The 26,254-nt window shown below is 37.2% G+C and overlaps 1 protein-coding gene across 1 annotated transcript in view; it reads left to right on the forward strand.

The window, feature by feature from the left end:
* SAMTOR (S-adenosylmethionine sensor upstream of mTORC1) overlaps positions 1 to 23,815 on the forward strand; it is a 37,396-nt gene extending 13,581 nt beyond the window's left edge. The window contains exons 3-5 of the mRNA XM_068933064.1: positions 8,765 to 8,938; positions 15,346 to 15,460; positions 20,480 to 23,815. Coding sequence (XP_068789165.1) covers positions 8,765 to 8,938; positions 15,346 to 15,460; positions 20,480 to 21,109 — 919 coding nt within the window. The 3' untranslated portion in view covers positions 21,110 to 23,815. The remainder of the gene's footprint in view (positions 1 to 8,764; positions 8,939 to 15,345; positions 15,461 to 20,479) is intronic.
* Positions 23,816 to 26,254: the final 2,439 nt, after the last annotated feature.

A 26,254-nucleotide genomic window follows, 5' to 3' on the forward strand; every position in this document is an offset into this window, starting at 1 on the left:
TACATGTCATTACCATTAGGACAACACAATAAAAATGAGATGTTTAAGTCATGAAGTGAGTTCAACTGAACTATTTTAATCCCTGAGGAGAGGAAACTCTTTTTAAAAGAGGAGAGATGTTGGTCACTCAGGATTCCTACAGAGAGATGGCATCTAAGGCATACCATGGAATCTGTGCAGCAGAATAAAACAAAATGTTGTTGAAATCTAACCTAGAAGAGAATTTATCCGTGGCCCCAGCTTTGGAGATGACTTTAGACCTATGAAGAAGACGCTGTAGGCAAGAGTCTGAGAGAGATAAGAACTTTGCAGGTCTAGATGTTTGAAAACCTTTCCATTTTCTGTCATGAGCTTACATTCTCAAATAGATTAGATACTAAGAAAGTAACATTCTATTCAAGTTTGTTGATCCCTGCAGGAGTCTGTTGCAAAGCAATGAGCAAAGGGGCCCTAAGAAAAAGCCGGCATGTTGTCACTACATTTAAATTTGTTACATTGATCTAGTGTACATTGTTTCAGTGGCAGCTGGAGCTGTTCTGTTCTGCTAGGAATAGAGCGAGTAATAATAAGCTTATTTCCTTTCTCTGTACAACAGACTTTTAAATATTTGAAAACCGTTCCCTTTCATATTGATCTTTTATTTTTTTAGCTTAACTCTAGTTATTTTAATGATTCCTTCTAGACCATGTTTTCTGATCACGGTTTGTGTATCCCTGTCCCAGATGCGAGAGAAGTGAATCAACTGGAAAGAAATACATCCAAAATTGCACGGTGCTCCACTGGCCTTGTCAGGGACACATGAAACGGAGAAATACTACTGAGGTTGCAGCGAACTCTTGTTTATGTAGATTTATGCTCACTTGCGATCTGCAAGTACCAGTTTCTTTTTAACAGGCTCCCTCAGTTGCAAGTAGTTTTCTTATATTTGTGCCATTTATTACTTCTGTGGAAATGTTGATCTTTGCACTCTTTACTAAATTATATTCTCTTGAATCATTTTGAATTCTAATACTGCAATTTCTTGCAGCAGCTTCCTCTTCTCTCCAGCTTGGCATCATTCACAGATCAATTAAGAGGAGTACACACTGTTCCAATGTTCAAGTTGTCTGTGAAAACACTCATTTTACTGTACCTAGGAACAGATTCCCATGGAACATTGCTTGATATTTTCTTACAATTTCACCATCAACTAATATGTGTAACTTCTTCAATAGAGTTGTGTGCACTTACTTTAAAGTAATTTCAACTAACCATTATTCCCTTAGTTTGTGCAGAGGCTTATGTCCTTCTAAGACAGGATAAATGTTCCTTGTGTACAGGAGAGGAACAGTGGATGACCTGTATCTTGAAGCTTTTTGGCTCTGTGTGTCACTTCCTTGTTGTCTGTAGTTTCTACACGATTTACAATGTAAATGGTTAAAAAAAAGTGTCCAGTCTGGGCCCTGCAACGTGAACTTGTATTAAAAAGGGAATCCACGTGGTGAAAGACATTAAAATGCCCTATTTTAGCATAAAGCTTCAGTTAAGGCACGTGCCTTTTTAGCTAGAAAAGTCAAAGGATCATGAGATCTAAATATGTAGAGAAAGTGGGTACCTTTCACTTGTGTATGTCTCTTGGTTTAAACTGAGGCCTGGATAGCTAGATACCAGGATGAAGTGGATTCATGGTCTGCAGTTCTTTGTTCCCCCTTAGAGGGCTAGGAGGTGTGCTAGAGAGATGGCAGGTCCCGTTGTCATTACTCCTCCTTGTGTCTGGTTGCTTAGTTGCATGCAAGAGAACTGCACTTGTGTGGTTCTTCACTGAGAGCTTTTGCCCAATGTCTCAACCTTATGTTACCATGAAAGCAGGAAGGTAGCTAATGTATTAAACTTTAGTTGGAAGCTGAAAATACAAGAGAACCACTGGTGTAACCCTGCTGAAGTAAGGATAGTTGGTTTGTTTTTCTTCTAAGGAAGGTCTTGGACATCTGAAACAGCAAAGTGCTTCTTCCAGTAGCTAAAAAATATGAATTTACCATTCTTTGCTTTGTTTTCCTTGTGTTTCCAGGCATTCTCTTATAACCAAGCACCTGATAAAGTAAGTCAGGTACACCTAGAGAATTGTTTGTAGAGATGTTTTTAGCATCAAGAATGACACTTTTCCTGTAGAGTCCTCCTTTTGAAAATCTTTCTAGCTATATGGTTAAGGGCACTGGAAAAATCCATACTGTGAGGTTAATTTTTAAACCAGGTGACACAGAATTATCTTTTTACTACTTCATTAATTATTGATTTTAAAATAGCACATACCGCGATTTTTAGAAACTGTAAAAGGCAGAAAGGGTTGCATGATAGACTATACTGAAGACCATACACGGCCCTATGTAGGGCCAGTTTGCTTTTATTTATTGCTTCAGGACAACTTGTATAACCATTAGCTGGTGGGAAGGAGCACCTTAAGCTTTGTCCTATTCCAGAGGCAGGTTAGTGATCCCTTGGGTGGTGGTGTAAAAAGCTGGAATAACACTCAACAGTCCTTCCCTTGCTTTCTTTCCTTATCTTTAGAGAACTGAATACAGAGTAGCAAACTGTATTTGGAAATTAACACTTCTGTTGCTCTTTCATTTCATATTATAGTGCAAAACTTAAACCAATATGGGTTTAACTCTTAATTTTTGCTGGCTTAGGTAGGCTAGCGAACCTTTGTGTGGACAATGAATGCTGCCCTATTCTGGTTCCAGTTAGAACAATATAAGCTAGACCAGCAGGTTTGCTTCTTTCTGTCACTTTTGCATCAGTGTTAAGACCTCTGTTGACTTGGCTATTTTTTTAAATAACAGAAAGCAAACCTGCACTTCTAACTAACTAAAATAGCTATCGTGACAAAACATTAGACTGCAGGTTTTAAAAAGTCATTTGAAGAAATATAGTCTTGATGAAGTTATTATAGGGTGAGTACAGAACTGATTGGAAAAATATGTGAAGAATAGATGTTAAAAGTTCATCTTAAACATGATATACTGAGTAGGGCTCTGAAAGTATCCATCTGCATCTGTTACTAACCAATATTTTCATTTGCAGTCTGCTAAAATACAGAGTCTGTTTATTAAATTTGCAAATAAGACAGAACAGTGAAGGATTGTCACTGTATTTGAGAACAGGATTAGAATTAAGAATGATGTTATCAACTATACCAACATTATCACCTATATTAATGCAAGACAGGGAGTAAACTGGTTACGTGTCAGTGCCTGTAGAAAAGCATTTGGATTTTATAGCACACCACAAGCTGAATATGAAACAGTCATGGGATACTTTTGCAATGAAGGCAGCAGACACCATACTGTAGTATATAAATAAGAAGATGGTCTACAAGATATGTAAAGTATTCCTTTGACTTTATTTAGCATTGGTAAACTCTTAGTCTTCTCTTCTTTTGGCTAGACAGGTCCAAGTTATAGAAAAACAAGGTTTGGGTGGAAAACCTGGAAGATCTCCGATCATTTCTTTATCTTTATTGGAGCTGAGCTGTATTTTTCTTGAAATGCAGGAGACTTTGGCTAACGCATATGCTAGAGTTTTTGAGAATAATAGGTTTCTGTTAGAATTGGAAAGCTGATCCTATTTGGGGTTGAAGGATAGACTAAATTAATGTTTTAAGTCCTTTGAATGCTATTTTTCAGCTTTTTTTACTGATGCATTTTGCCTATCAAGCAGAATTAGAATAATGATCATATGATAACTGCTGACTGTTTCCAAGTTCTTGGAATCCTCCAGCAATGAAGGATATTGTATCCAGAAGCTGATCGAGGAGTGGAAACAACGCTAGAGAAACAGCTGACAGACCTAGTTATGTTTCTTAAAAAGAAAATATCTTTAAAAAGGTAGAATTCAGATCAAATATGAAAAATAACATGGAAAATGTATAATATATAGTTTTCTCAAGTTGAAATTTAACAAAATATTATTAAGAGAGTAAACAATTACAGTACTTAGATTGAGAAGCTTAGTGCTGTCACATATGCTGAACACCGAATTTTACTTAACCTAAAGCTGCCTGCGTGCTCATGACAATAACAAAATGTTTTCTGCTACAGAGGTGAACTTTTCTGCTCTCCTAAATATGGTTAATGTATACAAGGAAAGTTAAGATTTCTACATACCTTGATATTTATTTTCCTTTAAGAGCAGAAGGGTGAGATGAGGGCATCTTTAAGGTTTTGTCACATGAAACCCTTAAGCATAGGTAAAAGCCGTCATAAATTGCTTTTTACCAAAAAAGAGGTTGACCAGTCCAGTGTTAATTTTAGTTTTTATTATCTTGTCAAAAAGAACTAGCTGCTAATTCTTTTTCAGCTTTCACCTTTTTGGATTAGCTAGTTGTTATGATGTTACTTTCGCAGCCAAGGATTTGAAACTCATGGTTTGGTATTCAACAACAAAGCTTCTCTTTCATAGCTCACAAGTTTTAAAAAATGATTTCCTAGTGAGTATGTATTCATATCAACTTTACCTAAAACATTTTAGGAATATCTAGCCCAAGTATGAGGAGTCTTGAACCAGTTATTTACCATTTGGGATTTTAAATATGGAAAACAAGTTTCACTGTGGAAAAGCCTAGAATTTTTTTTTTCTTTTTTTAAGGAAAGACATGACCTGGACAGTTCACCTGTCTTTCTACCAGCATACTTAAATAGTTTAGAACTGAAATGTTTATTTCCCAGGTCATGTAAACTGCAGTAAGTCTTAGCTCAGGTAGCATTTAAATTGCACAACTCTTCAGAAGCAAGTATGTTATTTGTAAAAACTAATGTCATATAATCAAAGACTGAAAGTTTAAGTGTTAAAAATGGGATCGTGTCAGTTTGCAGAATTATAAAATAAATTCTTTAATTTTATTTCTCTTTGCAAATGATTAAGGGGTATTCTGCTCATTACTTGAGACAGCTATTAAATGTAGAGTCTCATCTAACTGCATACTTGAAACTGCAGTGTGATCAATGGCAGGTTTTAATAGCTGTAAAGTTAAACTTGTTGGCTACATCAACAAGCTAGCATGAGGTAAGGTACTGAGTGGATTAAATTTGATTAGCTCCTGTGCAGTAGCTGCCCATGTGCTCACTCTTACCCCATGGTAAATGCAGGTAATTAGTCTACTGCCATGAAGTGAATACACAGACAGCTTCTGGGAGGCCACAGGAGCCAAGAGGGCAATAAATGCTAATTCTATCAGAGTTATTGCAACTTCGGGAAGATCTAAAACAGAGATAACCCTCAGTGGTTATGAAGTGCCATGTTGCTAGATTGTTTTTTCTTTTCAGTTTCGATGCAGGGATTTGGAATTTTTGGCTTCCTTGTGATACTGCCTTGAAATATGCAGACTGGGATCTGAATATGAAGAATTTTACCTGGTCTTGAGCCTCCTTGTAATTCTGAACCCTCTATCTTCTGGTGAAAACTCAGGAGTAGATATCTATCTTCATAGTTGCCTTTTGATAGTATCTTATGTGCAGAGAAGCAGAGTTCTGGTTAGGATAGTTAAGAGGAATATAGAATTACAAGAACTCAATTGGCAAGATAGGGTTATAAGGACAGAGAAACTATAGATTTGCCATGGTAGCAACAGACAAGGAAGAAATGGTTTCTTCACAGCGGCAAGAGAGCCGATGACATGTTTTAAAAGTGTGCGGTTCTCCTTTTATACAGCAGCACGTTAGGAGTTAAGCTGCACTGCAAACCAGCTTCTAGTGCGTTAACAAGTTAACATGAGTAGCTGAGGAGAGAAAACAATACATTTACCGAAGGCTGTGAACTTTTTGATGTGTTCTGACCTACGTGTCAGTATCAATGGCTGTATGACGTTATTTACACTGCCACTGATTCAAAATACTTTAAGAGATATAATGAGAAAAAGGACTTTTAGCATAAAAATCAAGACACTAGGCAAGATGCTAAAAAAAGTAATTAGGTGGCTGATACACAATTAGGAAAAGGATTTTTCTTAGATTATATGTTTTCTTTCAGACTAAGTGACACACACAACTGAATAGTTATGGAAGACATAATCCCTAAAATGATTATAGGCTCATGAACAAATAATTACCATATAGTATAAAATACAACTACTATACCAGCAATAATCCAAGTATTGTTCTGGAGTTCATTTTTTCTTCTGTTTTTTATCTCTTTCCGCTGAGCTAAATGAGAGATTCCCCCTACTTCAACTATTTGTTAAATTGTTGTCTTTCACAGAATCACAGAATGGTTGAGGTTGGAAGGGACCTCTGGAGATCATCTAGTCCAACCCCTCTGCTCAAGCAAGGTCAGCTAGAGCATGTTGCTCAGGACTGTGTCCAGACAGATTTTGAATATCTCCAAGGACGGAGATTCCACAGCCTTTCTGGGCAGCGCGTCCCAGTGCTCTGTCACCCTCACAGGAAAGAAGTTTTTCCTCATGTTCAGACAGAACTTCCTGTGTTTCAGTTTGTGCCCGTTGCCTCTCGTCGTATCGCTGGGCACCACTGAAAATAGTCTGGCCCCATCCTCCTGACACCCTCCCTTCAGATACTTGTACACATTGATCCGATCCCCCCTCAGTGTTCTCTTCTCCAAGCTGAACAGGCCCAGCTCTCTCAGCCTTTCCTCATGGGAGAGATGCTCCAGTTCCTTCGTCATCTTAGTAGCCCTGCACAGGACTTGCTTTAGGAGCTCCATGTTTCTCTTGTACTGGGGAGCCCAGAACTGGACATAGTACTGCAGGTGAGGCCTCACCAGGGCTGAGTAGAGAAGGAGGATCACCTCCCTCGACCTGCTGGCAACACTTCCTAATACAGGCCAGGATACCATTGGCCTTCTTGGCCACAAGGGCACATTGCTGACTCGTGGTCAACTGGTTGTCTACCAGGACTCTTGGGTCCCTCTCTGCAGAGCTACTCTTTACATATGAATAATCTCTAGTGGAGTTAGTATCGTTTTACAGTCTATACATTTGGGAGTATTGTAGCTTAGACTGGTATTCAGGTTTCTGTATGCGATCTTGCGTCACACTGTTCAGATGCAGATATTGTATTTTTTTTATTCCACCCCAATTCTCTTTGATCTGGAAATAGCTTTGGTCACTGTGGAATTGCGACTATAAACTTGTTGATTATGAATATAACTTCTACTGAGTTTATTTCTTATGCGGCAGTACCTTCTCTCAGGTTGCTGTCTGCATTTAAAACTTTTATATTAAGTGCAAGGATGCCTAAGGCCTGCTCGAACAAGTAAAACTAGCTTATGCTTTGAGATTGTTAAACGCAGGTCAGTTTTGAACTTGAGGCCATATAACCACGTTAGCACAGAAATGCGTCCAAGATAATTTATTTTTTTCCCCCTCACAGCAAGAATTAATAACCTGGACATAGTGTGCAACAGTAGTTATACGTTTAATGGTTCAAAGATGGTCATTTACTGCCGGCTTGGAGTAAAGTGGCCTCTGTTTGTACCTGTTTGGTTGTGTTTCCCCTATACAAAGCTTAACTCCGTTGACTTTTTTTTTCTCTTGTGCGTTGTATATGGAGGAGAAATTGGATGTATTTGACACCTAGAATATCACCATCCGTTAGATAAGGCCTGTATATTTCAAGTTGTCATCTCCGTTGGTGATTTAAATGCAGTATTATACCAAAGTGCACTTTCCCGAATCTAAGTGATGTGAAATACTATGTTATCTTGATCCTGTTTCATAAAAGCCCTTATTAAATTAAACTTGAATTTGTGTTTTTTGGAATGTAACCTTCAAACCTCTGCAACTTTGTCAGAGGAAGATTGAATGAGTTTTCAAGATAGTGTCATAAAAATTTGCTATTATGGAAACAGCAGTCAAACAAGTACTATTTTTGTTAAACTTTTCATGCAAATACTTGGCTGGCACATCTAATTAAAAATACTGCTTTGTACAGGGTGAGTCAGGCTTTTTAATTTTGCAGCAACAAATTGTTTCCAATTCTAGATCTATTTTGTGGACATAACGATTCAGTTATTCTCTGGAACTTAATGCTTGGTTCTCCTACACTAGTGCTGACTGCTGTTTAAAGTTTGCATGCACAATTTAACTTTGTTTTTGATAACATTCATTCCTTTAAACTGGTTAACCTTTCTGTTCAAATATGACCAGATTATTTTGCTTTGTTTCCTGTTTAAAAAAACAAGGAGGAAAAAAAAGTTCAGCCTTGTACAATAGTACAGGTACTGCAGATATCTATTATTAAAATAAAACACACAAGCAAACTCAGTTAAAATTGAAAACTAGTGTATGTAAACTAGTCCATAAGCCTGGATTATATTTCTTTTTCCTCAGCCCGTACATGCTTCCCAAGATATAGATGTTTCGTAAGCCCCTGCATTTGTGGGGAACTAGTTAATAACCGTCTGCGCATGTATGCAAGCATGCCTTCAGTGGAGAGCCACGGTGCACGTGTGATGGCTGAAATTGCCTTCTGGTGATGTTCTGACAAGACTTCCATTGTCTTGCTCTAAAGGTCTACCCAGATGAAACTAATTTGAGTCTGTTTACTTAACTGTGACTTATGGCCAAATTCTTGGTACTAAAATAACACTCTTGATTTCGAATGTCTTTGGTTGCACCACATCTTTCTTAAACTTGATTTATTAAAGTAAAATTTACTACAGTAAAGAAGCTGACAGCGCTTTTATCTCTTAAACCTGGCCTGTGTCATATATTGGTAATAATGACAAAAATAGCATTCTGTTTTTTGGGGAAACTTTTTTTTTCTCTTTCTAGTGTATGCCGAGAATATTTTCAGAATGGTGGGAAAAGAAAAGCACTTGAGAAAGATGAAAAAAGAGCACTTCTTGCTTCTAAGACCACTCCAGCCTTAGATGTTTCCCAGGCTCCCAAGATTGAAGAACCTTTACCAACATTTGGCCTGACAAATCATGAAGCTGTAACGGAGGAGTAAGTTTTACCTGTTTTCCAGATTACTTTTTTCTCCTTTTGTGATAAGAATTTTTTCCCCCTAATTTTAGGTCAAGCCTGATGCATTTTTAATAACTAAGAAAGGGTATTTTTGTGTGAATATATATGCATATATATATATATATATATATGTTTCCAGAAATATTAATGTTTTAGTGTATTTTGGTGGATGCCATAGAACTTAGCTTGAGAAAGACAACTTATTCATGTTTATTTAACTGTTAGAGCAGTCGCGCTTTTGTATGCCATTGGCATACAATGCAATTTATATTAAAGTTGGAGGTGGAATAAGGAAGGTGTTAAGTAAGTTAAAATCTAATGGCTGTTCAGCATTGTTGAAAAGTCAATTGCTTATGTAAGTACTAAGTGCCCGAAAGTAAATATTAGAGTACTTAAAACTTGCTTTTCATAAATAATCGCAGAGAAATTCTTGATTCCAATTACATACTTCAAAGGGAGCCTGGAAATATAACCATTAATTTTAGATGTGATTATTGGTTTTGGTATCCTTGAGGTTTCCCTAACAATAGTTTTAATTTTGCCTTGAACCTTAACTCAAATATGAATTTTATTTTTGGTGTTTTGGAGTAGCTACGCATGCGCACTCTTGCGTACCCACGCGCACTCTCTCTCTCTCTCTCTCTCTCTCTCTCTCGCTCTCTCTCTTTCTTTATTTGTTTTTCTGTACAGTTCCACTCTTTTTTTTTTTTCCCCTAAATATCGTGAATCACATTTGTGGCATACTCATGTGTGGTGGGAAGAATTTCATACATTGCACATATAATGGAATAATGAATGCGTAAGCGTGTGGTCATTAAATGTTGTATTTATGACTTGATTCATACTCTTTATAGACCAGCTCTTAGAACCATCTGCAGTAGTGTTTTGTTTCTGTTCTATGAAGAGTTTTTCTCGTTACTGTGGCTTGTCTTCTGTGAACAGCACTTACTTCAAGTCAGATGTAGCATTGATTAGGAGAGTGGCAAGCATGTTATTAACACTTATTAGCAAATGTCTTCATAGCCTTATCAGGTGGTGTTTTTTGGTGGTTTATATTTGTAGAATAATTTGCAAATGCCATAAAGATCTCAAATGCTTGTGTAGATGACTAGTTACAAGCAAAATGAAAACATTTTCCCTCCAGTGTTGTTCTATTATGGCAAGGCAACAGATGCTTCCAGAATGAAGGTAATGGCTTCTCATAATAAGCTTGACTTTTTTTTTTTTCTTCCTCTCTCCTTTTTTTTTTTTTCTTATGCCCTTCCGCTCTCCTCTGTTAGTGCTCATGTTGCTAAATCAACCCCAGAGTGAATGCCTGTTTTTAATGAGAACTGTCAGGCCCTTTCTCACAGAATGCTGATTACGTGTTAATACCTTAGAACATCTAAATAATGCTAGCGTTTATTAACATATAATTTTAACGTTAATATAAATAGCAGTTCATTGGTACATATTTGTTTAAATAATGGGTTTGGTGACCAGGTACTACTTAAAGTTGATTTGTTTTCCAGTCTGAGGTCTTGTCATGATACAGCATTAGCTCTCTGTCTTTCTGCATGTGTTCCATCTTCATGCATCGTGCAGAGTTTATAGTGGCCATTGCAGAGACAGCTACATGAGTTTCTTTGTGCTGCCTATAGTCTGTAGCCTTAGCTTTTGATCCAACTAGCATGTATAAGAAGTAATTAATATAAAGTTTTTATTTAATAGCTTTAGAAGTATTGATTAATTTAGCTAATGATGGTGATCTTCATATTCTTTCTTAAACTTGAGAAATACGTACACATCCATAAGCATGTACCTGACAAATGCAAAATTCCTGCAATTCTCTGAGTAAACAACAAATGATAATCATGTTTTCAGTAGTTGTACAGGCCTTATAGCAACAGGGCATAGCTGTTAAATTACTGCCCAGTGAAGTCAAAATTCACTCTCTTTCTCTATGTTTCACAGAGAGTTTATCAGTGAAAACGGTTTGTGGATTGCACAAAGCATGTCTGTCTCTTGAAATGCTTTTGCACTATGTCTAGTCCAATCAGGGAGCAAAGTCTTTGAATTTTGGTGAGATCTTGCAGGGGCAGAAAGGGGCTCCCCTCCACCCGAGTTCAAATACTGTCACTGCATTCTGCTCATGTAACACAAAACACGAGAGGGTGGCGGGGTAGGGAGAGTCGTTTGGGGATTTTTTTGGTTTGTACTTACGACTAAGCCTGTGATGTTTTGTTTTACCCAGTGTGAAGCTGATGATTTTGTTCTTCCCATATCTAAGCCTCTCTCAAATAGTGTTTAAAAATAAGTCACTTATGTAGGAGCACTTTCTCTGCTTGCCTTTACTAGCAAGTCATTGTAGAGAGACTGTACTTTGCCTGGTAAGCAGCTGAGCTGGCTCAGGAACAAAAGGTTCCAGAGGTGGTGGTGAAGAAACTGGGAGATGCTGAGAGATGTTCTCAGAGGTAACAAAAGGAAGCATAGCAACCAGAGGTGTAAAGTTTACTGCAAGTCGGAAAATCACTTGGTTGTCTGAAATCAAGCCCACACGCCAAGGAACCCTCTGTAATGACATTGTGTATAGCGCTTCCTGTGCACTGTTGTGCCTGTTTTATTTCTGTTCCTTCTGACCTAGTTGCGTTGACTTTTTTTTCCCTGCTTAAAAAAAAAAAAAAAGGTTTATATTCTAGTAAAACCTGTTTTTTTTTTTAATTTTAAAATTTTCTGTTTTGGGGGAGTTCACAATAAGGAAAAGATTGAGCCATATTCCTATCAAAGCCCTCAACAGCTCAGGTTCCCATTACGCTATTTTAATAGACTTGATAATGGAGAAACTTACACAAGAGAAGGCTGCTGTATCTTAGAATAATTTTTATTGATATATAGGAAAGACAGAAATAAATGGCACAGAACATACTGGCATTTTTTGATCCACTGGGTTACTATTTTATATTAAAGCATGTGTAAGATCTTAGGGAGTAGTGTATGAATACTCTAGAAACAAAATCTTTGTTTAAGGAAAGAAAAGAAAGCATCAAAACAGTGTTTCCTGTATTTCTAATGATTTTAGAAATTAGGCATCCCCCCCAGATAATAATGGCTATATGACTATCTTAACACTAATATTAAGAATTCAAAACTAAAATTGTATTTTAAAAATAAATTTGTCGTGTATAGAACTGCTGACCTTTATGGCCTCATCTGGATTTCTGACTTTTTAACTGGCTGAAGCCATTTGCAGTTGCTCATGTTGCTCTTTGCCAAACTAAAATTGGTAAATTTCACAAAAATAGCTAATGTGAATAACAATTCTTTCTCATTCCCATCTCTATGAAAAGTAACACTGTTTTCAGTATTTCCTCCCATCCCAGGAGTATTTCCATGTCTCTAACATTACAGTTGCACCTGTCGTGAAGCGAGGCTTCAAAGTGGTTCAGTCTTGCAGGATAAAAACAGCTGTTATCTGCTGTTTAATAGTCCCTCCCTTGAACAACTCAGTCCTTTCTCTATTCCATTTTTGAGTCCAGTTTTATTTCTTTTCCCTTAAGTCAAGCAGTATTGCTTAATGGTAGAAATAATAATCTTTTCAGTATGGATTTTTCACAGGTCTTGGTTTGACTGTCTCTTAAGGTACAACCTACTACTCCTTCTTTCATATGTATGTCACCAAGCAAGTCCTTCCTATGGGATGTCTTCTATGTGAGGTTTGACTAAAGGTGTTTTTTTACTGAAGGTTTGAGGCCTACCAGTGTTGCCAGTCACAAACAGATTTATAGTTTTGTTCTGCTCTTTTGACAGCAACATAGGGGCTCTCAATTTTTCCCCTTCCGTGCTTGGATGAATAATAATTGAAGTATAAAACTGTAAACTAGGAGATCAGGACCAGAATTAATATCAGAGATAAAAAGTGACTTTCCTTTTGGTCTTGTAACGATGTTCTTTTTTTGTTTATTTAAATTGATAACTGGTGGCCTGAGAACTGCTATTAAGCAATTCTTTATACCTACACTGGCTGTGTAGCTGTAATTGTAGAAGGTGGTTTTTTTTTTTTTTTTTTTTTTTTTGTCATCTGCATCTCTAGGGCTGACTATTTCCCAGAAAGATGACAAATGCTATTCTAGAGGAGCAAGCTGGATTTGGAGACCAACATTTGGAGCAAAAACAACATTTACTTGCTAGAAGGTTATCACTCTCCTCTGACAGAGCTGTATTCACCTTCACTGACTTCCATTAATGGATTTTTAGGTGTTCTAGGATTTTACAAAATGTAATGGAAATTTTTAGATACCACCCTCTCACTGATTCAAGAGAAATAGCTCAAACTCTTGGGCACTACTGGCCCAACCACTTATTGCTGACTATGCGGTATATCTTTTATGATGCATGCATGCACTCATCCAAGTTGTGTTTTAAAGAATCGGTAGATGTAGGTAGGTGTCTGCTAGCAGACTTGACTTGACCAGAATTCTTTAACTCCAGCACTTACTGGTCTGTTGCAATTTCAAAGGAAGAACAAACAGCAGGGGCCTCCTAGAGGCAGACTGAAAGGAAGATATGAAACCAAAAAAGAAAGTCTTTGATTATAAGATGTATTCAACAGCTAAGTTCCTGATGTCAGTGTTAACCGAGTGCAGCATTCAAAATTCTAATCCTTTGGAGAGGGACAGCATATCGGTTTAGACAAACTATCAAAGAAGTGCCAGGAGGAGGCAAAACTTTTAATGGCAATGGGATAGGTGACTGTAAGTACTTCTGTACTGTAGCATTGGTCTTATCTGATGCTACGTGATATACAGTGGCAACTGCACTAGTCATGAAGAAATTGCCTGTGGTTGCAAACTTGAAGACCACAAACGTTCTTCTAGGCATTGGTCAAGGACCATGCCTTTGAAGTTAAGAACATTTTCAGAATCAGGGCAAAAGTTACTATCCTCTTAAAAAGTTTTCAGCTTTTTTTTTTGTCAACTATTTAACTCAAAAAATATTGATGTCTAATTTTATGAAAGCATTTAAGCATTTCAGACTGTTTTTGCAGTTGGTCACAGAGGATATCAGAGCTTCCAAAGAAAAGGAAAATCTCCTCTGCCAGCCACTGGCATATCTTTTGCTCCCTGTAATGGGAGCTTCCACCAGAATGTTGTTTGTTCTTATCCTCAATGTGCTGTCTTCTTTCTGGCCTCCCACCCTCTAGGGTGGTGTTTTGTTTTGTTTTAAACTCCAGGAAGCTTTGGAATTTGGCAGAGATGGCAGTGGGCCGATCTTTCAACATGTTTTTTTAATCTCCCATGATGTTTTGAGAGGGTATACATGCATCTCTCTGCAGCACTGTGGAACTAAAATACAAAAATGTCCTAGACATCTCTCAACCTTTATCTATTAGTCTGAGCAGTAAGTCATTATTTTCCACATTAATCGTTTCTTTTTGTTTTAATAATTATCCTTCATTGTTTTTTAACATAATTAAACATTTAGTATTACAGCCATTGGCCTTTTTATCTATAAATTCCCCCTTGAATAGTAGATTTGTCATACAGTTGCAGATAGGGAAATAAATTTTTGATTTGCCAAAATATTCTCCAAAATTCTTATGGCATGAATCTTTGTTTTTGAGTCAGTTTTAGGTCTCTAATTAGCTGTTCATAAGTCATGTGAAATGGCTATTTTTACTATTTCTCATTTTAAAAGTTTGATACCCCAAAAGCAAAACTGATTACATGGTATTGAACAGATACTTCTAAGTGGTTTTGAGGAAATCCTTTAATTCATCAAGATGTTTAGAATAACTTACAATTTGAACAGCCAATTTTGAAGTTTTGGACTCTCCATGGAGCAATCTAACTTTTTTGCAGTATCCATTGAAAATAGAATTGAAGAGAACCTCAAGCAGTCATCCATTTTCAGAAAAGTTAGTTGACATGGGTCTTACGTTTAAGTGTTGGGATGTTTATGTAGTAAAAATGACTTCAGGTGCCCTTTAAAATGGAACTGACAAATTGGTAGGTCATGGAGTGTTTTCAGTTTGTCTTTTGAACCCCTGAAATTGTAATAGTAGTAAATGGTGTGACTTAAGACATGCTGGTAAATACCGCAAAGATTAAATGGGGAAAGATGAGGCAAACTCTAATCAGCCTGAGTAGCAGACAGCCATATTGCCTTTTAGTTTTTTACTACAAGTCACAGCAGTTACTACTATTACAACTATTGAGAACGCAGGATCCTTCAGCCTGAGCTTGATTTGTGTAGGCACATCAGCAATTCAAGCAATGCATTCATTTCTGTTAGTCACCACAGTAGAACACTGCAAGATGTTTTTTGTGTTAGTTATCTGAAACAGTAATGCAGAATATGGCTTCAACAAAAAAAAAAATTGATAAAACTGAATTCTTATTGCTTCTTAGATTGCTCCACTCCTTGGGAAAGATCAGATTACTTGATGTTGGTAGCTGCTTTAATCCATTTCTGAAGTTTGAAGAATTTCTGACAGTTGGCATAGATATTGTTCCAGCTGTTGAGGTATGTAATATTTGCTGAATTAATGCTGTATTTGATTCTTAGATACTTTACTTTAAAAGGTTTTTAAAAATGTATATTTAATATTTAAATATATATCCTAAATATCTTTGCTTTGAGTGAGCTGTGCTCTTCATACCATGTCCATTCCCATGAACAAGTTCCAAAATTTATTAATAGAGAACTCTAGTTGACTTTTGTTTTAAAAGATCTACTTTTTTTTTTTTTGAGTTATGTCTTTATAATGTTGTTGTGGATCTTAAAATTGGAAAGTCTTTGTAGCCATCTTTTAATGGCGTTTCACATGAGTCCTTGCATCTTAAGATGCCTACATACAAGTTTGGTAGGGTTATGCCTAGGCATGAAGAATTTCTCTCAGAGGCTGCATTTGCTGGCAGGAAGAAATGATCAGTCACTGTAGTTGGGTATGATTTTGCGGGGGAAGGCTATTAATAACTGTAAGTGTGCTGTAGTGGGGCCTTTCAGTTTATTGCTACAAATATTAACGAATTTTCTCAATGCTGAGGGCGAATGTATCAGCCTAGGGTGCTCTTTATTGTAAGTACTATGTTTGCGGTAAATTTTTGCATTTTCTCTAAGTATTAAGGTTCTGTAATGCATTAATTCTGCTGTAGTCATGATGTGTTCCTTTTGTCTTTCCCACTTAACCTGACTTTTGTCAGTCCTAATAGTATTTATTAATAAAGCAAAATGGCAAAGTGGAATGAAGATAAAAAAGATACAGAAAGGGACGTATATCTTTCAAAAGCAGAAATCTTTGACCATATACATCTTGACTACTTCCACTTGGTTGAATTTTTATAACAGTTTGAAGTCAGATTCTATTAAAATCAGTGGCCTACTGTAACCCTTTTTAGAAGCAGAGAAGGGAGAAGGCGTGGATAAGTACAATAACACAGTTAATTTGAAAGTAATGTTGCTGTATAACAAGATGTGCAGTTCACCTGCTGTTTCCGTTATTTGGTGCACACTGTGGTTTACATGCTAATATGCTTTGAATTTTGTTGTGGTCACCAGATTTAGTCTGCTAACACCTAACTAATATCTTTGTGTGCTTAAAGCTAATGAAGGATTCCAGAAAAATCTTTAAGTATTTCTTATTTTTTTTTATGTAATTCAATGCTAGTTTCAACTGAAACATAAAGAAACTTTGAGTGGACTTCATCTTGCCTAATTTGAGGAATAGTCATCAGTTGCCCAAACATAATTGCCTGCTGCTACTTAAGACGCCCTAGGACATCTGAGAAACTTGCGTAGGTTCGATGGGCATGACACAGGACGCAAAGGAGCCCCACAGTACTGTGGAGCGGCAGCCTAAGGCATCTAAAATGTTAATGTGTGGCAATTAAATTTGCAGCTGAGATATGTATAGGTGTCTAGGTATCTGGGTATAGGAATCTAGGTTCCCACTGCAGTCAGTGGAGATCTAGTCAAAGTAATCAATGAAACCTAAATGTCTGCTACTTCAGTGAGGTGAATTATGTCCTGAACTCATGGGCTGTTTTGACCAGCTCTCAGTGACTCTAATGGGAGCCTAGACACCTGAGTTGCATGAGCTGAATTTAACCATTGATTTTCAGAGGTACATAGTTAATATGTAATCTGTCATGATATTTTCATAAGAAAGCTACTTTTTTTCTTATTTGTGAAAATAAGTTCAAACCTAGAGTGACCAAAATCATTATCGGAAGAGTCCCAGCTAGGTTATTCTGTGGATGTCATGGAGGATGAGAGTAATCCAGGATAGATAATAGGAGAGGGAGTAGTCAGGTAGCTGCAATTTCTATGTACTAAGCAGTTCTTCAGAATCTGTCACAGTAAAATGGGACAATAGGGTAATCGATTTCTAGGGTAATCTGAAATAGTAGCATACCTTGGTGACAAGGACTTAGAGAAGTGGTACTATACAGATGAACAGTTACTATGAGGCTTGTCTCAGGTTCACCAGTTTCTCTTACTGCTATTTTCTGGGATGCTTTGGTGTGCTCAGGAAGCCTTACAGCTCAGCTAGCAAGCAGTGACATGGGGTACAGTCTGTGCACTCAAATGGATCTGCTGGCATAAGCTTTGGACCAGCTCCAAACCAGCCCTGATGGATTCAAGATGACTATATTTTCAGCTTTATCAGCACCATAACATCCTGAATAAATTTATCTCTAGGCCACCAATTGCCTACGCTGATTTTTAGAATAGCAGCCAGAGGGTTCTTATGGTAGTTAATGTCGTCTTCTGACCTGAAAAATGGATTCAATAACTTAGGAGTAGAATTTGAAAATAATAGAGTGTGTAAAATCTTCTGGTTTAATAGATCATCAAAATACTTTTTGAAGCAAATTGAAGCATGGAGGCTTTTTAGGAAGTCAGTGTGTTGAGCAGTGCTGAATGGAGGGTTAACTATTTCCTTCTGCACTCACAAAAGTAGTTTCATCCACTTTGTTCATACAGAAATGATTTAGATTCAGAATGAGTAGTTGAGTAAAATACTTGAGCTAATTTGAGGAATAAGAAAGATATAAAACTGGGGGAAAAACTATAAGAGGAACTGAGATCTTATTAATGTAAAAGAATGAATGTCTTAAGTGTTTAGAATTTGTATGTTTCATATAGGGAAAACTTAATCTGTAGAGATATGAATATGGAAATAAGTTTTGGTTTTGTGTTTTGAGGAGTGAAAAGCTGCACTAAGAAAAGATTGATATTCCATTTAGCTAGGCGTTGTCCAGTGACCATTTTCAGTGTCTTAGTGTAAACTACCTTGAGAGAAATGCAGAGACCTATGAATTATAAAGAAGGGAGAGGGACTAGTGTAAGCACAGCTTCTTGGCCTCGTATTTTTGTTGGCCATTCCTTCAAACACAGTAACCCAGATCTTTCAGAATATAATTAGTAGTGGTTACTTTCTTAACGTAGCTTGATTTATCTACATTTAAAAAAAAAAAAGAAGGCAAAAAAGCAAAACTGGAAGTAAGGGAGAATCTCCACTTTGAGAAGAAGAATAATTAAGTCCAAATACAACTTCATACTGCTGGGAAACATGCTGAATATGCAGCTGTTTATTGGTATAAATATAGTATGAGGCAGAAAAAGGCTGGAAGGATACTGAAAATAAAAATGAAGAAAATACAAGTAAGGTTGAGTTCTTTAATGTCAGTGGACACACTGAAATATGACTGCTTGCTGTTTCAGTTTCTAGAAGAATTTTAAGAATGTCAGTTCAAGACTTGTACATCTGGAGCAGAATTTAGCAGCATGGCAGTTTTATTTTCCTAAAACTGCCTTGCAGTATTCAAATTCGACTTGAACATCCTTTAGACCTGAAATTGTTTCCTTAGAAGCAAGGAATTCCTTAGAAGTGTTGCTTCTAAGTGAAGTTATCATGTTACCTTTAAAAGTTATATTTCAAAGCACTTCTTTCTTTAAAACTAATTAGTAGATATCATGAAGCTACAACTGTTCATTTCCTACACGAAATATTACAAGGAAGCAGAATGTAGCCCTGCAGATATAGTGGTTGCAATTTAAATTTCTTGATCATAGCCACATAATGCAACTCTTTCTTGATTTCTGCATACTAGTTGCCAAAATTAAAGCTCGTGAAGAATAAATCACAGATTTTTGGGATACTAATTACCTTTTCTAACTTACTGCATATTCTCTGAAGAGAAATGATTTTATATGAACAGAAATAGTATTTTCTTCTACTTCCCAATAGTTGTGCATATCTATTGGTCTATGAATACCTTTACAATGATATTACTATTTTGATTATTGTTCTGTAAAATATGCTATAAATATTTTTGTGGTATGAAAATGCACCACCTTTCAGATGTGCAGCACAGAATGTTTTGTTTCCGCTTTCAATTTCACTTAATTTTTTTAGAAGTCTGTCATTCACTGCACATTCTCTAGTCATTACTATTTTTACTGCTGTTGTGTTGAAGCCTTGTATCTTAAAACATACCTTTTTCATGAGACAAGTCAGTCCCAGGTGTTGGTGAATATGAAGTGTCAAAAGTGAAAAGCATAATACTACTCTTAGATTATATTTTTGAGAATGTTCTATGACTGAGGATGTTATGAACTATTTCTTTTGTATGTTATATTGTTGTGTCATTTCCTGTCTTTGATGGCTTGGGCACGCAAATGATCAGCTGATAAATTTAAAGCTTTTAGCTTTTGGTGGTTACTGCCCAAATGTGCATATTTTAACCTTGCTATAAATGCAAAGGGTAATGGTGCATGTCCTTACTGCGAAGTAGCTACTGTACTGTAACTTCTAATATATCTTGTCTTGCCATAGCTTTTTTTGTGTGTCTGCACCACTAATTAATGTCACTTTTTTCCAAGTGACCAAAGTATTGAATCTCCAAGACTCTTTTAAAAACTTGTGGAAATATTTAGGTCTCAAATTTATGTTCTAATCACTCATGTCAAGATTATGAAAAACATAATCTAGACTTTTTTTTTTTTTTAAGAATTACATTGTTTCATGCTGTTTCCATGTTTTAATATGCAACTGTATTGACAAGATACAGTATAGTGGGAAGACAGATAATTTTTTTAGTTAATATAGGGTGGTTTTAGCTTCCAGCATCTGGAGAAACAAAAGCAATGTGGGCTTGTCTGGTTTTTTTGTTTGTTTTGTTTTTCTTAATCAATGGTGAAGTAGTTGATTTGAGATTAGGAACATTTTATTAGGGCTAATCTGCTATTTTGTTTTTAAAAAAAATGAACAGTTCTGATAGCTGTCCAATCTCTAACAAATTGTTCCACATCTAAAAATTTTCTTTGCAACTGTGAAAGCTAGCATTACACACTATTTTTAAATTAGTATTTTAGAATGTTTGATTTACTAGCAAGAGGCATATTCAGCAGACTTGAAATATCCTCAAGGGAATGAAGAGGTCTGTTCGTAATTATCCTGTGGGCTTCAATTGTGAATTCTTCTTTAAACTAATCTTGATATTTGTTTGTTTTTTTTCTGTTTTCTTTTTCCACTAGAGCGTATACAAATGTGACTTCTTAAATCTTCAAATTCAGCAACCTCTCCAACTGGCACAAGATGCTATAGATGCCTTTCTTAAGCAACTGAAAAATCCTATTGATTCTCTCCCTGGAGAATTGTTCCATGTCGTCGTTTTTTCACTCCTCCTTTCTTACTTCCCATCACCTTATCAACGATGGATATGCTGCAAGAAGGCACATGAACTTCTCGTATTAAATGGCTTATTGCTCGTAATCACTCCTGACTCATCCCATCAGAATCGCCGTGCAATGATGATGAAAAGCTGGAAAATTGCCATAGAATCCTTGGGTTTTAAACGCTTCAAATATTCCAAGTTTTCTCACATGCACCTGATGGCATTTAGGAAAACTTCCTTGCAAACAACAAGTGACTTAGTTAGCAGGAACTACCCAGGAATGTTGTATATTCCACAGGATTTCAACAGTATAGAAGATGAGGAGTATTCCAACACTTCCTGCTACGTTCGATCAGATACTGAAGATGAACAGCTAGCCTGCGGTTTTATGGAGCTACCTGACGCTCCTTACGACTCTGACTCTGGAGAAAGCCAGTCTAGTTCAATTCCTTTTTATGAGCTAGAAGATCCTATATTGCTTCTAAGTTAATGTAGTAGTTGGAATGCCCTTTAAGTCAAACCTCTTGCTTAACTAATTTTGCTATACTAACATGGGCTCAACACACAAAAATGGTTTGCATAAAGAAGATGCAAAGGTTTACAGAGTTTGCTATTTTTTTCTACTTTTGAATTTTAAAATTTATTCTTGTATGAAAGTGAAAAATACAAATTTTATGCAAATGACTCATGTCATAGCATAAATTGCTGTTACTTTCTTTACAATTTATATCACTAAATTTTTTTCCAGAAAGGTACCATTCTTTTCTTTAGTGCTGTGAAGTGTGAATTCTATTTAATTTGCTAAATGTTGTTTCAATATTTTAACTCTTAATGTTGTTGAGCTTAAGGCACTGGAGTTGGTGGGCTTCTGAGAAGTTTATGTAGGAAGAAATAATTTGCACTTTAATTAAATGTGCAGATAGCTTAAGACACTTGGTTACACACATCCCTTCTTAACTATGGAACAAAACTTTTTTCCAAGACTCGTTTCACCCTGGTTAAGTCTGGGCTGAAGAAACCATAATGCTTGCACATTTGACTTTACTTTCACTGCAGCCCTCTTGAGATAACACCAAAACGATATAACACCAAAACATTGGAATATATTCATCCATAGTTATTCCCACTGTGTAACTTCATTTACATAAATTGCAGGCAGACAGGAGAATTCTGAAGAGGCTATCCCCCTCAGAGGAGTGTGGTGCGTCTAGACAGTTATGTTTCACTTCAAAGCTGGAAGGTGGTTTTGCAATTTTATGAGTGTACTAGCACTAACCTACATCAGTATTTCCCCAGTGATGGTGTTCTGTATTCTTTTCAGGCTGTGCAGCTTGGGAGGACAAGGTGGTTTTTCTCAAATTTTAAAGTAAACTATTTATGCATTTTTAAAAAACACAACTGTTTTCTTTAATTGTCCCTTATTATAGACCTCCCAAATTATAACTACAGACCAATTTTATAAAAGGAACCTAATTATGTAAGTTTTTTCAAGGATACAGGTATTTGCTCAAACGAGTGCATTCAGACCGCTCACATGAGTGAAGTGAACATACACCATTTTGTTTGCTTATTTGGACCCCAATTTTCTGTTTGAAATAAACATTCTACAGCTGTCTGAAACTGGTCTGCAATGTAAGAAGCTGGAGCAGAAGTGGTTTACATTTATGAAAATTTTCTTTAACTTGTGTGATAAATTTATGGTTGGGGGATGGAAATTCTGTTCAGAGGTAGAAATAGAGGATTCAGTATTAATTTAGCTTAGATTGCCCTCCATTTAGAAAGAATGACCAGAATTTTCAGGTGTGAATGTTAGGGTTTTAAATCTGTATGTAAATGCCTAATCACAAATGGTTCACACTGGGTGCCACATCATGGATTTAGGACTGACTTCAGGAATATGGTAGAAAATAAAAATGCACAGTTACATAGATGGTTGTGATGAAATATACCTTACACCGTCTTAACCTGCCACCTTGTATTTTTAATCCAGAGGTTACCAGGTAAACTGCAGTTTTAGTGTGGCTTTTACAGTGGTTGCTATACAAAAGAAACTAACCCCTTCCATTGAAGTTTTGCTCTGAAGTGTCACCGTTTGATCTGCCTGTTTTCCTATATACCTTATTTGCTGCAAAGTCATTCTGTGTTGGTCCTGTTTACACTAAAACGTCAACTGTACTGCAATGCTTTATTCTTTACATAAGCTTTTTGTCTCATGCACATAAATTTAAAGTAACCCCTAACATGTGATTCAAATTTGTTGTTGAATGTGAATGGTATAGCTGTATACAAAATAAGCGATTATATTTTGAAGTGTAAAAATTAAGATTAGACTCAAAAACAAAGATCATGGTTGATAATATTAATCTTCTGCAGAAAGTATTCATCTAATGAATTACACTATGGATTTAAAATGAACTTTAACTCAGTGTTTGCATCTAATGCTTAAAGTTTACTTTCACTGAAGCGCTTGTCAGTCAAAACTTTTTTTCTTCCCAGTTAACCACTGACTCCCGCAATGCTTATGTTAAAGCTAAAATATTGGTGCTATAAATTCAGTTATTTACAGAAAATTAATTTGTGCATACTTCAAAGTGTGCCTAACATTTTAATCGATATTCCTTTTGAAGTTATTTAGCAACTAGCATGAATGTTGGCATTGGTCAATATAACTTGGTTTGTGATTCATACAGATAAGCAATGCAGTCCAAGATTTATCATAAATAGCTTAAAATAGATTAACATTTAAAATTTAGAACTATTTGGCAACTTGGTGACACCATTTTATTTGTGGTTTAGGGACCTGAGATTCATAAAAGCTTGGTTCTCTTGCTTCTCATTCTAAATACCTGAAGTGTGTTCTTTGAGATTTTATTTGTATGTTCGTTTTCCCCAACGGACAGTAGATTGTGGTGGGAGGAGGAAAGCAGAATTTACAGAAATACTTAAACCTCCCTCAACAATAAAGCGATGATATCAGGAGTTTTTGAACATTTGGCTTTGGTGCAAGAAGAACACCTGTAGGTTATGAAATGTGTCAAAATCATGACTCAACGAGAGATGAGGAAGATCTCTTGTCCTTAAGGTGTTGGAGGAGAAAAGGAAAAATGTGTATTTGCATTTCTATTGTGTTTATATCACTACTTTTTGTGAACAAGGCACATTTATTAAAAAAATGAAAACCTTTTTATAAACTGTTTGTTTGGGGTGGGAGTGTTTTTTTTTTCTTCCCCTTTCAATCAGTTTACAGTAAAGTCCACTAAAATCAATGCATAGCTATTTCCCTTATTTTCAAGAAAACATTTGTCTTGAGTATATTTTATAAACAATGGGATTAGAGTAAAGACGTTAAATTTGATACTTCAGTTTCAGTTTCTCTGTTTCAGTTTTGGTCTCTGCTTTGTGGAAGGGCTTTTGATACAGGATCAGCTGGAGGAATTCCGTGGTTCTTTGCCTGTCTACTTAAAATGCCACCATTGATAATGCAGTTCCTCTCTTCTCACTCTTGATGCACCTACATGCACTCTGAATTTCCGCGCTGTCTTCCTGAAATCTATCTTTGCAGCTCCTGTAGTAAGTTTGCCCTTTGAGGTCACTGCTGTATTTTTCCACATGGTGATTTCAGTGTACTGGAGGTGTCAGAAAAGGAAGGCAGTGAGAAAAGCAACTGTTAAGAACTGCAAATGTAGGACTGCTAGTCGCATTGAGATTCTGAGGACATTAAAGTTCAGCAGAACTGAGGTGTGTCTCTAGGGACTCTCACTGCAGATCCCAGCTGTTATATTCTGGTCTCTTATTTGATACTAGAGATAGAAAACATGATTTCACAGCTGTTCTTAATGTTGCTTCCTGCAGAATCTTCCCTCCTTTTCTGCTTCAGAGAGACTTGCTGATTGCCTTAAACTGTGATCATCCTAAGTCCTTTTAATCATATCTCCATGAATCAGAAGAGTACCTTTGATCCCTAGTTCTTGGGCTATATACATATTCATTTTCTGCTCATTTTTTTCCTCATTTTAAATTCATTGTCTTAAACCTGTGTAGTAGTGGGAAGATTTTTAGAAATACTGCGTTTAGCAAACTTGCATGGACCTTCGTTGTTTTATAAGTGTTTACTTTATAAAGTGTTCTCCAAGAAGTTCAACAAATAGTTGCTTCAGGGGTATTCTGAAATCACAGCTGAACAGACATAGTGTCAACCACTTGCGTTCCACGATGCTGTTAAAGCATCTGAAGTAGGTGATTTTTCCTAAGCGATTGAGACTTCTTTTTCCATTTTTTCAAGGATAACCACTTAGCTTTTTGTTACCGTGTAACTTTTGACCCTGTTAACTAGTTTTATTTAAATTTGGAAGAGGTAAAGATCTCTGAGATAATTCTGGTTCCTGTGAATGAGTTGTCTGAGAAATTCAGGCAGGAAAGAAAGACTGGCCAAGTTTAGATGTTTGGGTAGCCAGCTGCCACAAGTCAGCACTACTGCTTTTTGTCTAGGTCAGAGAGGGGGTTTAGAGCTGAGGTTACTGTGATGAAGGGATTGCAGGAACAAAGGACATAAATCCACAGAAAAACAGGCTTCTACTTGCGCAGTTCAGAGATGCATGTGTGGCAGCTGTCTAAACTTCAAACTGCAGTTGGTCTGTGTATTTAAGCAATGAAGCTATTACAATTCGGAAACTAGGAACTCTTGCCCATGGGCCTTCTGGGGCCAATGCTAAACATCACCGATTGCTGTCCGCTTTTTTTTTTTTTTTTTTTTTTTAATTCTTCCAGCCCATTAGCCTTGCATTTTTGGTGTGTGATGGAGCAGTTTTAGCACATGCAGTGGAGAATCACTCATGTAGATTATCAGCATGTGACTAATTCTCTTAGAACGAGCCAGGAGAGTGTTTGAAGTGTCCAGATGGGAACACTGGGTCCATGTACACCGCCCTCTGGGCAGCTATTCTTGCTGCTCTGCCTGGCTCATTTGTTTCCAATGAGATGTGGGTGGCTCTTCTTACAAAACTACTGCAGATTGGGCACAGCTGGAGCAATGCACTCACAGCACAGACACCTACTCTCGCTAGAGCCACGAAACGTCGAAGTATCTGTCTTCTGTTACCAACTTCTGGATGAGCCTAGCGTGGCGGGTCCGTGTTTCCCTCCCTGACAAGGCGGAGAGACGGGTCTTTTCCCAGGTGCTGCAGGGAGCCTCTGGGCACCAAATTCCTAAGAGCGGGCACCGCAGCTCTACGGCCGTCTTTGCCCAGGGCCGCGCAGCCCCCTCCCTCTCAGGGCCTGCCCTGGGCTCCCCTCTACGCTCACGCACGTTTACCGCTTGGGCATGGCCGCAGCCGGCCTACAGCGTGCGAGAGCGGAAGCTCATTTGAAGACAGGCCTAGCACAACATGACGTGGCAATAAATGCCAATTTGGCCTAACAAAAAAAAAAAAAAGACTTATTTCAGCTCAAGTCTAGGATTTTTTTAAATGCTTTTACAAAACTCGTGCTTCCCGTGCTGTAGTGGGTGGTGGCAGCGGAGCCTGGCAGCCGCCCCCACCGCGCAGCCAGCCTGGCCCGCCGGCGGCTTCACGCCTCACGGGCTAGCAGCGAGCACCCGGCCGCGGCAGCCCTCATCGCCCCCCGGCCCCGTCCCCGC

This window comes from Struthio camelus, chromosome 1 (genome assembly GCF_040807025.1).
Source record: "Struthio camelus isolate bStrCam1 chromosome 1, bStrCam1.hap1, whole genome shotgun sequence".
In the NCBI taxonomy this organism is placed as follows: Eukaryota; Metazoa; Chordata; class Aves; order Struthioniformes; family Struthionidae; genus Struthio; species Struthio camelus.